The 14166-nt window shown below is 33.0% G+C and overlaps 1 protein-coding gene and 1 long non-coding RNA gene across 2 annotated transcripts; both read left to right on the forward strand.

The window, feature by feature from the left end:
* The first annotated feature begins 7800 nt into the window (after nucleotides 1-7800).
* LOC127709639 (protein starmaker-like) lies at nucleotides 7801-12269 on the forward strand. Its single transcript, XM_052215245.1, has 4 exons — nucleotides 7801-7858; nucleotides 8128-8208; nucleotides 8764-8870; nucleotides 11709-12269. The coding sequence occupies exons 1-4, from the start codon at nucleotides 7801-7803 to the stop codon at nucleotides 12267-12269; spliced, it is 807 nt and encodes a 268-aa protein (XP_052071205.1).
* Nucleotides 12270-13010: 741 nt separating this feature from the next.
* Nucleotides 13011-13591, forward strand: LOC127709076 (uncharacterized). Its single transcript, XR_007985490.1, has 2 exons — nucleotides 13011-13145; nucleotides 13547-13591. It is a non-coding gene; the product is annotated as an uncharacterized LOC127709076 (long non-coding RNA).
* The last annotated feature ends 575 nt before the right edge of the window (nucleotides 13592-14166 follow it).

The following is a 14166-nucleotide window of genomic DNA, read 5'->3' on the forward strand; positions in this document are numbered from 1 at the left end:
ATCTAAGTTTCACGAACACTTAAGTTAATATATTTTATGCATACGGGCCCTGACTTTGAATAGCATATGAAGAATGTAGCGGGGTTAAACATATTTGTTTGCACTCAAGCTTCCCCTAATCTAGGACAGTTGTGTAACAGCACAAAATAAGAACAAACTGTTAAAATCAACTGTTCTCATCAGAATGGCACGAAACAAAAGACACAATGTACCAATCTAAGAGTATTTATTGTTTAAAGTTTGATTTTTTTTCATTATTTTTCAAACCTTAATTCATTCATTATAGATAACATTTTAATTATCCCATCGGAATTTTGATTATATACTCGAGAAAACCAGTCGATGAAAATTAATTTCTACCCAAAATGTACTTTTCATGCAATTACAAGTATTTTTTTAAAGTGTCAATAGATGTTGAGAAATGCCTTCGAATTTTGCGTTTGTATACTTATAAAAAGGCTTTATTTCATATTTTGGAAGGTAAGCATTTGTAGGGTAAAATTTATTTTCCAACTCAAATGATGTATGTTTAATAATATCTAACGTATCTTATATAGTTACTTTAAGATTCGGTTTAATGTTTTATTAGAAAAGATGCACGTTTATTTACATTTTACAAATATTCACTTGAAAAAAACCTGATCAAACACGAACCCAGTCAGACACTAAAGCTGTGCTATAAATCACTTTTAACATTAACGTCAATGGTAGGACAAACAAAATTGGTTTGATTTAATGATTTATTTATCTAAAGAGGATTGCCAACAGCAAAAACTGCGTGTGAGTCTCCGCAAAATAAATATAAAGATTGACAATTTAACAAAAACATGTTTTACCACAAGTTAAACTCAGTAATGTATAATAATAAGTAAGAAAAAAACGATTATGATTACATTCATGCCAAATGAAAACAAAATATAATATATAATGGGGTTGATTAATATTTACGAATGAGGTCTTTGTACCGATGATAAAATTTAGTAAATGTTTTAACAAGTTTGTGATATTGTAACTGGGAGACTGGCTACTTGATTGATGATGATAACGAGCAGCAACCCACGACCGGTTGCAGATATTGGCGATGCCAACGATAGACAATGACTAGGACCTAGTCACTTGCCTGAGACTAATCGTTTTAACTCCACTGGTAGAATTAGACACAAGTCCTATGCAGTAGTTAACAATTTAATGATTTCAGGATGGAATACATGTACTTTTACAAATTAGCGGATGTTGTCAGTATGAATGCCTGACTCTCACTGAAGTCAAAACTTCAGAAAGCATATTTAAATCAAGAATTTACAAGGTTACAATTTCATAATAGAAATGAGATTACCGAATGACAATGAAATAATACAATAAGCACTAAAAGGATTAACAAAAGAATATAACAAAATTCTGTCGCTTGAGTTTTAGGCTGAATAGCGCTAATTGAAATGAATAAAGGATTAACTATTCATTACGTAAGAAAACTTAAGAACTAGGTAAAGCTTTGACTTTATCTATTTACTATACTATATATAAAAATATTAATTTTCGCGAACCATTTAGGTCACGGAAATTCCATTTTTTGCCATTAGTAAGGAGAGTTGTACAAATAATGTGAATACACAGAACCCCGATCCAATTCATCTTTTGCTAAAAGTATTTATCATTTTCTGTTTTGTATCTCTTAACATCATTCCATTTTTCTCTAATTTCGATTAAAATATGCCAAAACCTGCAGTAAAAATAGATGTATGCCCTAAATAAACATTCCCCGATTGGTTGAACTACTATGGCGTCGATGTAAAGCAACGCAAGCCTCGATGTAAATTAACCCAAGCCTCGATGTAAAAGCACACGCTTCCCAAGAGTAAGGAGAGTTGTACAAATAATGTGAATACACAAACCCCCGATCCAATTTATCTTTTGCTAAAAGTGTTCATCATTTTCTGTTTTGTATCTACCAACAACATTCCATTTTTCTATAATCCCGATTTAAACATATCAAAACCTGCAGTAAAAATAGATGTATGCCCCAAGTAAACATTTCCCGATTGGTTGAAAAGCTGTGGCATCGATGTAAAGCAACGCAAGCACACGCAAAAATTTCCGTTCATATGTTGAACTTCGACCCCGGGATTCAGCCGATTCACAAGGAGATTTTCTTGCGCTCAAATGTAATTCTAAGTGAAGTATACTGGTAAAGTAAAATTATATTCTTTTACAGAAATATTTACACATTTTATCATTAATGTATTGTCATGCTTCTGCATATTTACGCTGAGCTTTAGGTAAATATAATTCTATACAAATTTTGTTACGTCAAGCATTAAGAGTAAGAATATTTCGCGCCAAAACAAGAAAATAACCTGTATCACCAAATAAGTTTATCAGCATCTTTCTGAAATTTTCCAATAGAAAATAGCGTTTAGCATAGAGAAATTTTGGTATGTATTACTTATTAATGTTAAGGTTCTCCAGAGGTGGTTCTCTAGACCTTCTTGGCGGTCAATTTAATCCCATTTATCAATTATCCACGATGACAGAATGGCAACCCAGTCGATTTGTGTCATGAGTGAAAATCTTATCTATTTGATGAAATAACTTCTTCATTAACTGTACATGCAATATTTTTGTAGTTTTTGATAACCGTGCACATTTCCATTGCATGTCCGCAAGATAAATGGGTTATGCATTTGTGAATTGTCATTATTGTGTAATAACAGTAATTGTGTAATAAGAATAATGGCGGACGATAAAAATTTGTGACGTCAGTGCGTGATCACGTGACATTATTATTTGTAAACAAACGGGCTCCACATGTAACACGTGTCGGAACTATCCATACAAGGTGCAATCAATCTTATATTTCACTATTTGATAAAATTTCTTCTGTGTCTGTTTGTAGGTTTTGCAGATCAGATGTCATAGTTTAGTTTCATAGACAAAGTATCCTCGTGTATTGTATTTTCGACCTACTTACACATTTCTCCTAATTCCCCTTTTATCTGTTTGAACCCAGACATGCCTAACTTTTGGTATTTATCAAAAATATTATCTTGAAACAAATATCTGACTTTGTGAAAATATACTGACACTTAATTGTTACTTATAACACAAAAAGCTTTATAAAGAAAATTCATAATAAAATTACTTTGACGGACAAATATTGCAAATAAAATGATTTCGATAAAATAATAATTAGTTTAACAATATAATGACATTTAATGACCGAACATTTTGTCAGTGAAAGTTAAAAAATATCAGATTTAAGAAAAATACTCTTCTCAAATAGTTCCAAATGAAGATGCACAATTTACACAAATTATCGCTATCACAATATCGAAAACCCTGGTGTTATAATTTTTCAGTAATACAGGGATTTCTTTCGTTAAAATCAAATACGTTGTTACATACACGAGCAAATCGAACAAGTTGAGATATATAAACACCATCAGATGGTGACAAGGGAACGTTGTCATTTAAAAATGGATAATTAACAATAGGAAATGAAAAATCATCTCTTTTATCGTAAATTTTGGTATTAAGCTTCCCGTTAAAGATATAGATATTAAGATCCAGGAAAGGCAGTGTTCATTGTTAGTATTAGCTTTATTTAAAGTCAGTTCAGCAGGATAAATCTCTTTAGTGTACATACTAAAGTCGTCATTATTGAGAGCCAATATATCATCCTTATATCCAAAAGTGTTATTAAATGTTTGTATCAGATGTTGTTTCGATTCGTCTTTGCTGATTTTAGTCATAAATTGTAACTCGTAACAATACAGAAACATGTCCGCAATAAGTGGTGCACAGTTAGTCCCCATTGGAATTTCGATAACTTGACGATATACGGAATCTCCATAGCGAACCAAAATGTTATCTAGTGAAAATTCATTGGAGTTATCGTATAAAAGTAGGTCCAATTGAAATAGTTCTTTTGTTTGTTGTTACTTAAAAATGACCTAAAAGAGTTTGAACATATATATTCGCATTCTGACATAATTATTATATTTAAACGTTTTGAGAGAAAATTTCATGAGACTCAAGGACACGTCACTATGTATACATTTTCTGTACAAATTATGTATTTGTAAGTGTTTTTTTTCTTTCAAAAGGATTTGTGGACAAATTTGTACGATTTGTCTGAAAATTTCGTGGCAGACTGATTTTAACATGCTTACCATTTTAACCCATGTCACTTTGGCTTTACTGCTTTAGTGTTTTGAGATATATATAAGCCATGTTCTTTTTTAGTCATGGCGGTCATGTTTCTTGGCCATAAAAGGACAATGTTTAGGGATTACTAGTGGAATAGTGTAAACAATTTTTATAAAGCTTAATATTTCAGAAGGTGGGTTCATCATACCTTGTATGCAGACGCCTTATGTTACGAAGTTTCCGTCCGTCTTATGTTCATTGTCCTTGACCTCATTTTCATTGTTCAGCGACTGCTTGAAAAAAAAAAGTTTTTTTTTTGTCATGAAAATTTCTATCTTATTCTGAGTTCTAGGAAAAACTGTATTTGTTATATGGGTTATTTACAAGGCCTACATGTCTGTCAGATAAGGTTCACCTGACCTTGACCTCATTTCATGGATCAGTGACCAAGGTTAAGTTTTCGTGGTCAAGTTCATATCTCAGATACTCTAAACAATAGGTCAACTATATTTTTGTATGAAATGATTGTAAGATGAACATGTCTGTCTGGCAGGTTTCGTTTGATATTGACCTCATTTTCATGGTTCATTGGTCAATGTTATTTTTCTTATTTAGTCTATTTGTCAGATACTATAAGGAATAAGTCAAATATATTTGGTGTATAGAATGATTGTAAGGTGTACATGTCCTTTTGGCAGGATTCATGTGACCTTGACCTTATTTTCATGGTTCATTGGTCAATGTTAAGTTTTCATTGCTTTGTCTGTTTATTATCAAATACTATAATCAATAGGTCAACTTTATTCCGTGTATGTAATGATTCCATGCATGCCAGATTCTCACCACTTAATTATATATTTTCTTGTTTGACATGTTAAGATGAATTGGATGATAGAAAGGTTAGGTTCTCATTGGTCATCCCTGTCATTTGGGAATGTTCAAATATTTCGTAAATGGTTGAGATCCCCACCCCTAACTGTACATTTTCTTGGTTGTAATATCAGGATGAATTGAATGATATATATTGGATGGGTCCCTAGGGTCATGTTACTCGGCACAAATATTTTTTATTGTTAAAAATGGTAAGATGTATAGGTGTCTGGGTAATAGAAATGAAAATTGTCAAGTTTCTTTTGTAAAATATTGAATCACTAGTATTATATTGGAAGACCTGTTATTGTGTCAGTAAAATATTTAAAAAAAAAATAGAATTTGTAAGAAAGAAAATTTTCAGGTGGCTTTAACATCTTTCTTTTTTTCCCATTTCTTGGACTAGGTGATATCGAATACACATATAATTTAATTGATAGATGGATTGATCTTAACCCAGTTACAACTAATTACAGAAGAGATCAAACAAAATGAGCGATGACCATTTAGATTATTATCAGAGTTGACTTTCTGGGTTAAATGATCTGTCGTTTGACTGCTATGATTGGACTTAACCAACAGCACACCTTGCGGACAAAGGGGGATGAGCAAGGGCCTGAAACAGTTAAAACAAACACAGTGAAATGATTTTTTCGATCTTTCTTTCTTCAAAAGCGTATGTGAAAGTCATATACAATTAATAACAATATAATAGTATATAATGCAAATAATAGAAACATATAATTCATATAATTTTCAATCATAAATGATCAATTAATATTTTAAGTATTGAACTAAACAAACTTTACGTAAATGCATGAGCATATGCATATTAAAAGACGAACACGTATGCTTATAATATTTCTAATAAATAAAAGCTTATTTAGCATTCAAATATATGAGCAAGATGCGGACTAAATATTAAACGTATGAGCATAATGCGTGACATGGTATTTGAACCTAAGAGAGCATAAAGCATGTGCTGAACAACATAAAGTGTTGAATACATAAATATCTTAACAATGAACATGTATAAACATGTTGAAATCTTTTATCTTTTGAATGATAAACATGGTAGAGCTAATATTGCGCTTGTAAAAACTTAAACTATATAAAACCTATTAACCCAAATTTAATCAATTCCGACAATGAGCATTGGTTGGAATAATCGAAATTGAGACAAACCTAGCATTACAAAACTAATCGTGAATATCCAAATTTTATGAATATGAAACAGTCATATGTGAAATGGGGAAACTAGCTTTAAAACATACATGCTTGCTTTTATCAAAAATTCATGACTCGTATTGACGATATAGGGATAAACGACAAGACTAGTTTACGATAAATAATTACTTATTAAATTAACCTACTCATGTGGAAATTACGCAAAAATCGTTTCTTAAATAATCAACATCTTACCCTTGCGGAACTGACCTTAATTCTTATTAAGTATGAACAAGCGATCAGTTAAAATTATCATTTCCAACATGCGAACGTAAAACATTGAATAAATAACGAAAGAAACACTTAAAGAAAAATGATTAAACGAAGTATATTTACTTTGAATAAATAAAATACTTGACTCACCTGAAACAGTTAAAACAAACACAGTGAAATGGTTTTTTTCGATCTTCTTTCTTCAAAAGCGCATGTGAAAGTGCCACTTTTGAGACCGAAATTCACTTATTCAATTTCACGTTACTGTTTCAGGTTCGCCCAATCAGATTCGTTAAACACCCAAACCACCTTAGTTACTCTGATATTTTGGGGTAAAAAGGGGCGTGGAAAGATCTTTGCTGGACAGAACAAAGAACCCTAATTGACCAGGTTACCTAGACATACGTGTATGTTGTTTACACAACAACTTGATGAACTTCTTATTCTAAATCTATCGGGAATATAAAAATGATTTCCGTCAACAATAATGAACGAATATAAATCAAAAACACTATTAATCATAATTGCAGCTTCGAAATAGACTTTATATAAAGACAATGAATTAAACTTATTCTTTTTTGCTGACAAAAAATATTAAACGAGGTATAAAATGACTCTATGACATTAGGTAGGGGTCACTTAGGTGTTTCAAACAACAAAAATGTGAGGAGAAAAGAAGGAAACTAGAGAAGAAATTATAATAATCTTTTAGTATAAATCATAAATGAGATACTTAAATGAACCTCAATTTATTGCTAACGAAACTACTATATAAACCTGTGCCGCCCAATGCCCAGCACTTCGGTGTTGAGGCAATAAAAATAACATCAGAAACTTCGATTCTGTTTTCAATAGATTAGTCAAATTATTTTATTTAAAGTTTTTTATTATTATTTATTCAAAAGCAAAGTTAATTCAAATCATAAAATTACTTGGTTTAAATGTTTACGCAAAGTTGTGGTAGTGTAATAAACAATAAATGCAATATTTGATTATATAGACAAGACAGAAATTGTCTTTCTATTATCAAGTTTAAATGGACAACTTATTTACATAATTAAGGATATTAACCTCATAAGGTCAACCGCGTATTTATCTTATATTATGAAAAGTTCTTCAGTTATTCTTTGACTATATTTTCTATGTTTGTATATATCATTATGTATTGTTAATTGTATTATATGACTTCGGTGTTGAAGCAAATAAAATAACATCAGAATTTTTTTTCTGTTTTTCAAGCCAAACCACGGCAAAGATTGCAGGTCCGTCTAAAGATAACGAGACAAATAAAGGTCCTGATAATTTTGGTGGAGGCCCGAAAGTCCCGAAGCAACTAATTTAACCATGACAACACCAACAAATTACAAAGGAAAGGAACCCATGAATGATTACCGGCTAAGAAGTAAGGGAACAACTTTTTCAGATATGTCAAAAATTTAAGTCATACCAGTAAGACCAGCAGTGCCACCGGTGTCAGTGGACACCACACCGGTCAATGCTGATAAAACACCGGATAACAAGTCCTTGATTGACAGGACACGACAATTGATGCAAAAGTTGACGCAACAGTTGACACAATCGCCAACACAATCATCGACACCCCTGTCAACACAACACCTACAATTTCCACCCAGACCGGAAGATTACGAAAAGCAACAACTTAAACTGCAGGTTCAAAATTTGGAACACCATCTGCAGCTTCAAAGGCAACTGCAACAGTCGCAACCCCAGATGACACAGGTGTCCAAGCCAGTACAAACTAATGGTCAACAGCAACCAGAACGTGGATCAAGACACATGGGAAACATCACTCTGAAGCCTTTTCAGGGAAGAGATGAGAATCCCATCAAATTCTGGTCTCTCTTTATCCAGAATTGCACCCTGTACAAATTTTCAGAAGCCGACATAGTCAACATCTTTTCAATGCATGCCATCAGTCAGGCATGAGGCGAATTACATTGCATTGTAATGCATTATATTACAATTACTTTGACAAAACCATGCATTAAATTACAATTACAATTACATGCATTTATCAAAGTAATGCATTAAATTACAATTACTTTTGCAAAGTAATGCATTGTAAATTTTATTATCAAGTGAAAAGAAAAATCAAACATTTTGAAAAACAACATGAAGTCACAAAAGATTCGACATGTCTCTTCAATATACGTTTGGTTTTAATGTTTCAAGGTTTACATCTCTATGTTTTCTCTAAAAAGAAATTACAGAGATAAAGTTTAATACTTATTTAACTTAATGTTAGCTTTACTTTTATATATATATATACATTTGTTTTTTTTACAGAAAAAGTCAAGGATATCATGCAAAGTGATTTGACAGATGAACAATTTCAAGAAGGAAAAGATATGATAAATTCATTTCAAGATATTTTCTCAAAAGGTGATGGTGATGTAGGACATACCGATAGGGTGCAACACCGAATAGATTTAACTGACGAAAATGAAAGACCATTCAAACAGAGATACCGCAGAATTCCAACCGCAATGTATGATGAAGTTCGTTCTCATTTACGCCAACTTCTCAACAATAGAATCATAAGACCATCTCATTCACCATATGCATCTAACGTGCTACTTGTTAAGAAAAAGGATGGATCTCTCAGACTATGCATTGATTTCCGCCAAATTAATTTAAAGACAAGAAAAGATAGTTATGCTTTGCCAAGGATAGAGGAATTATTAGATTGTTTAGCTGGCAGCAAGTTCTTTTCCGTTGTCGACATGAAGTCGGGATATTATCAAGTCGAGATCAAAGAAGAACATAAGGAAAGAACTGCGTTCACTGTAGGACCACTGGGTTTTTATGAGTATAACCGTCTTCCGTTTGGACTAACAAATTCACCAGCAACTTATCAAAGACTCATGGAGGAAATTTTAGGCGATTTGAATTTAAAGATATGTTGCATATTCATCGGCGATATCATCATTTTTGGAAAATCTTACGAAGAACATCTTCACAACATAAAATTAGTTTTTGACAAAATTAGAGAAGCAAATTTAAAATTAGCACCAGGAAAATGCGAATTCTTCAAGCGAAAGGTTAAATATGTTGGTCACATAGTATCTGAAGAAGGAATTCAAATAGATAAACAAAAGACAGAAGTAGTAACATCTTGGCCAAAACCATCTACACCAGAAGACATTCGTCGATTTTTAGGATTTGTTGGATATTACCGTCGTTTCATTCACCAGTTTAGTAAGATATCAAAACCATTAACAGAGTTAATGCCTACACCAACAAAGAAAGGACAGAAAAACAAGACTAAAACAAAGAAATTATGGAAATGGGGAAATGAACAAGAAAGAGCATTTGAACAACTGAAGGAAAAACTCATATCAGCACCTATACTTGGCTACGCAGATGGTTCTAAACCGTATGAACTTCATACAGACGCTTCTGGAGACGCTCTTGGTGCTGTTTTATATCAAGAACAGAATGGACTCAAAAGAGTGATTAGCTATGCCAGTCGCAGTTTATCTAAAGCTGAAAAGAACTATGCTACACATAAGAGGGAATTTCTGGCACTGAAATGGGCAGTATCAGATAAATTCAAGGATTACTTATACGGAACGAAATTTACCATCATGACTGACAACAATCCTCTTACTTATGTATTAACATCTGCAAAACTTGATGCAACAGGACATAGATGGTTAGCTGCATTATCAGCATTTGATTTTGATATACTCTATAGACCAGGGAAGGCTAATGCAGACGCAGATGCTCTAAGTCGTCTTCCTGCTGATACAGATTGCAACGACAGATGTAATATACCGCTTGAATCCATCAAAGCTATTTGTCGAAAAGCATTACCACCAGCTTATATTGAGAGTTTAGCTATTTCACCTGATGTAGTGATTGAGGATATAGACAACAGAGGAACCAATCTAGGAAATATTATTGACTGGGAAAAAGCACAAACTATGGATCCAGACATCAGACCATGGATTGAGTTTGTCCACCAGAATAGAAAACCTAGAATTAAAGAAATAGGACCTAGTCCATTTATGCGCCAATTTCAACATCTAAGATTGATTGATAACATCCTATACAGAGAAACAACTATAGATGGAGAAATAAGGAAACAATTAGTTCTGCCTATTACTCATGCATCAACTGTATTGGAAGCTATGCATAATGATATGGGACATCCTGGAAAAGAAAGAACACTCTCATTGTTAAAAGACAGATTCTATTGGCCAAGAATGGATAAAGATGTGGAACATTGGATTGAACAATGTGGTCGCTGTATAAGGAGAAAAACAACAACGAAACAAAGAGCGCCATTAGTAAGTATCACTACTTCAACGCCAATGGAACTTGTTGCTATAGACTATTTAACGTTGGAACCATCAAAAGGGGGATATCAGAACATACTTGTCATAACCGATCACTACACAAGATATGCACAAGATATGCACAAGCCATTCCAACTCGTAATCAGACTGCCAAAACCACCGCAGATGTTTTATTTAACAACTATATTGTACATTATGGAATTCCACAAAGACTTCATTCAGATCAAGGAGCAAATTTTGAAGGAAAAGTAATAAAAGAACTTTGTAAATTAACAGGAATGAAAAAGTCAAGAACAACAAGCTATCACCCTATCGGTAACGGTATGACAGAAAGATTCAGTAGAACTTTGTTAAACATGCTTGGATCTTTGGAAAATCACCAGAAAGTCAACTGGAAACAATACATTGGACCTTTGGTACATGCATACAACTGCACTAGACACGAGTCTACTGGTCAGTCACCTTATTTACTGATGTTTGGTCGTAATCCGAGACTTCCCATCGTCGTTGTTTTTTGGATTAAGGAAGGATGACTTTGAGCCTTCAACGAATTGCATTAAGGAATTGAAGGAGCGTTTATCAAAGGCATACCAACTTGCTGAAGAGGCTGCCAAAAAGGCCAGAGAAAAACAAAAACAGATGTATGATACCAAGGTCCGAGGAGCTAATATCAGCATTGGAGATAAAGTTTTGGTCCGAATCCTTGCATTTGATGGAAAACATAAATTGTCTGACAAATGGGAAGAAGAACCATACAAAGTCATGACTCAGCCAAACACAGATATACCAGTTTATACTGTAAGAAGGGAAAATGGAACAGGAAGAACACGAACATTACATAGAAACCTACTTTTACCCATTGGATTCATCTATGACAAGGAAAAATCACTTCATAAATCCACAAAAGATCATATTAAACACTCACTGAAGAAACAGGACAAACCAGAAGAAGGTTCAGATTCTGATACCACATCAGAAGACGAGTCTGATTCTGAAAACCATTTCATTGTCAACTCAGATGGATATTTGGACAGTGATAGAATCATCACTGAAGAGTCAATTGATCCAGATGTTGATGAAACACAGCTCGAAGATAACAACAGGGAAGCTGTAAAAACTACAGATCCGCATGGGGACGCCCATACTGCTACACAGGCTGAGCAGGAGGAATCTGTACACATAGAAAGCGCTCCAGTAGAGGAAAGTGATGGCCAACAGGATGATACACCTGAGGCAGATATTTCACTTGAGTCAGATGATTCAGATAATGTTCCTGTCAGACGCTCAACTAGATCTAGAAAACCACCCGCTTGGTATACATCAGGTGATTATGATATATCTAAGTCAGCAGTTAGCGTTCAGAGTGAGTGGAAACAGAAGATTGATTGCATTACTGATCTGGTACAGTCTGATCTTTTTGTGGATATGAAGAGTGAAGCAGCACGCACTATTTTAGATATTTTGAAGACATCTACACATACTGATAAATGACGGGACGTCATTTTTTTCCTGCAGCGGGGAGTATGTGGTAGTGTGTTAATTTGGATATTTTTACTTTTGTATTATACTTTGATATTGTGATACTATATATTTGATGAGTGTAATATTTTTAATTCTAAGTATTTAGTGAGTTAGTTTCTAGTCATGCTCCACTGGTTATGTTCATTGTATGATTTTTTACATGGCTCAGTGAGTTTTGATATATTGGTTATTTGTTTACTCTCTGGGTTTTACTAGTTTGTATTGTGAAACTTTTTCTTCTTTGTGATAATTGGCTAATTTAGTCATATGGTCATTTTGGAGGGAAATTCTATTGTTAGGTCAGAATTTACTCATACTTTGAATTGTATAGTTGTGTGTTGTTTGCTTTGATATATTTATATTTGTGGACATCTTTGATGCCATTATCAGGTCAGTTTTCTCTACTTAATATGTCACATTCATACTAAAATACTGATATGAATAGATTGTATAGATGATTTGGTATGAATGGTCAGAATGAATGATTTCAGAGTAAAAGGTGTATAAAATAGATTAAAACATATAAAAGTATATTAAATATTGTTTAAATCAGTTTAACCAAATTGACACAGTCAAACAAATCATTTTGTAAGTATTTAAGCCATAAACAGTAAAATTATATGAATTACTCAGTTTAGTGAAAAGAAGTAATAGTAAAGATATAAAATAGTAATTTGTTTGTTAAGACATATTTTAAACTATTAAATGATTTGATAATTTGATACGTAAACTATAAACACAAATAGTTATGATAATATTTTTATTACAGATATTTGAACCATACTGTTCGTATGTCATGTAGAAGATTCCATATTGTAAATACAGGACCTATGTACCTCATACATGGTAGGTTGTGTATTCTGTTTATATGTGTGTTTTTGTGTTTAACATTTGTCTTGAGCATGGCTATAATATTTGTTTTAATAAGCTTATTGTGGTATGTTACTGTACGCTTTGCTTTATGTGTACTAATTCAATGTTGTTAGTTATTTGAATGGAATGACCCATAAATGACTATCAGAAGAATATTTGGTAGAATACAATATGTTAAATGTTAAGATGTGTAATTTATGATGAGAACAATATTTCTCATGATTAACATTCTATGTAAATAGATTTGTAAGTAAATAACATGGAAAACCATAGTTGTCCAGTAGGAAGTATTTGAGTATTGTATTTTAGGTATTGTCACCTAGAATGAATAGAGTTATCTTTCTTTGTATTTATTATTTGTATTTGTATTGCAGGGTCATTTCTTATATTACACAATAAAACGAATCCATTGATCCTGAGGTGTTTATTTTATTATACGACCAAAACAACCTGGTTACAGATGGCGCCCAACGTGGGCAGAAGGAGGAAAGTCTTTGGAGGAAGTCGTCGTTACTCCATCCAAGGATAAGACATTTGGAGATTTATATCTGGACATTGAGGATTTGAAGAAGAATCCACAGAAAGGAATTGAACCACAATTAGCTGGCATGATGATTGATGTGTTGAAGGCTTCTGGACAATTAGATGAAACAACACCTGTTAAAGATGTCAAAACACCTAGTTTTAAGAAGGGGATTATATTTGGTCTACCAAAACCAATGCCACCACCTCCACCTTTGATGTCAAAGAATATATCTACATTACAACATCCATCTACTGTACAAAAGGCATCATCTATGTCTCAGCCACCAAAACTTACATGGTTTTCTGGAGAAAATGCAAAAGGAGAACTTACATTTGATTTATGGAGGTACAACATTAGATGTTTATTGAAACAACAACTTTACTCGGAAAATATGATTAAGGAAGCGATGAGAACATCATTGAGAGGAGAAGCTGGAAGAGTTGTTATGCGACTTGGTACAGACATTTC

Source organism: Mytilus californianus, unplaced genomic scaffold (assembly GCF_021869535.1).
Source record: "Mytilus californianus isolate M0D057914Y unplaced genomic scaffold, xbMytCali1.0.p SCAF_7, whole genome shotgun sequence".
Lineage (NCBI taxonomy): Eukaryota > Metazoa > Mollusca > Bivalvia > Mytilida > Mytilidae > Mytilus > Mytilus californianus.

Excerpts from the sequence above, each read along its gene's own strand:
- LOC127709639 (XM_052215245.1), top strand. The coding sequence starts at position 7,801 with ATGACAACACCAACAAATTACAAAGGAAAGGAACCCATGAATGATTAC. Across the intron at positions 7,859-8,127 it reads GAATGATTACCGGCTAAGAA|GTTCAAAATTTGGAACACCA; the intron begins GTAAGGGAACAA and ends CTTAAACTGCAG. Across the intron at positions 8,209-8,763 it reads TGACACAGGTGTCCAAGCCA|AAAAAGTCAAGGATATCATG; the intron begins GTACAAACTAAT and ends TTTTTTTTACAG.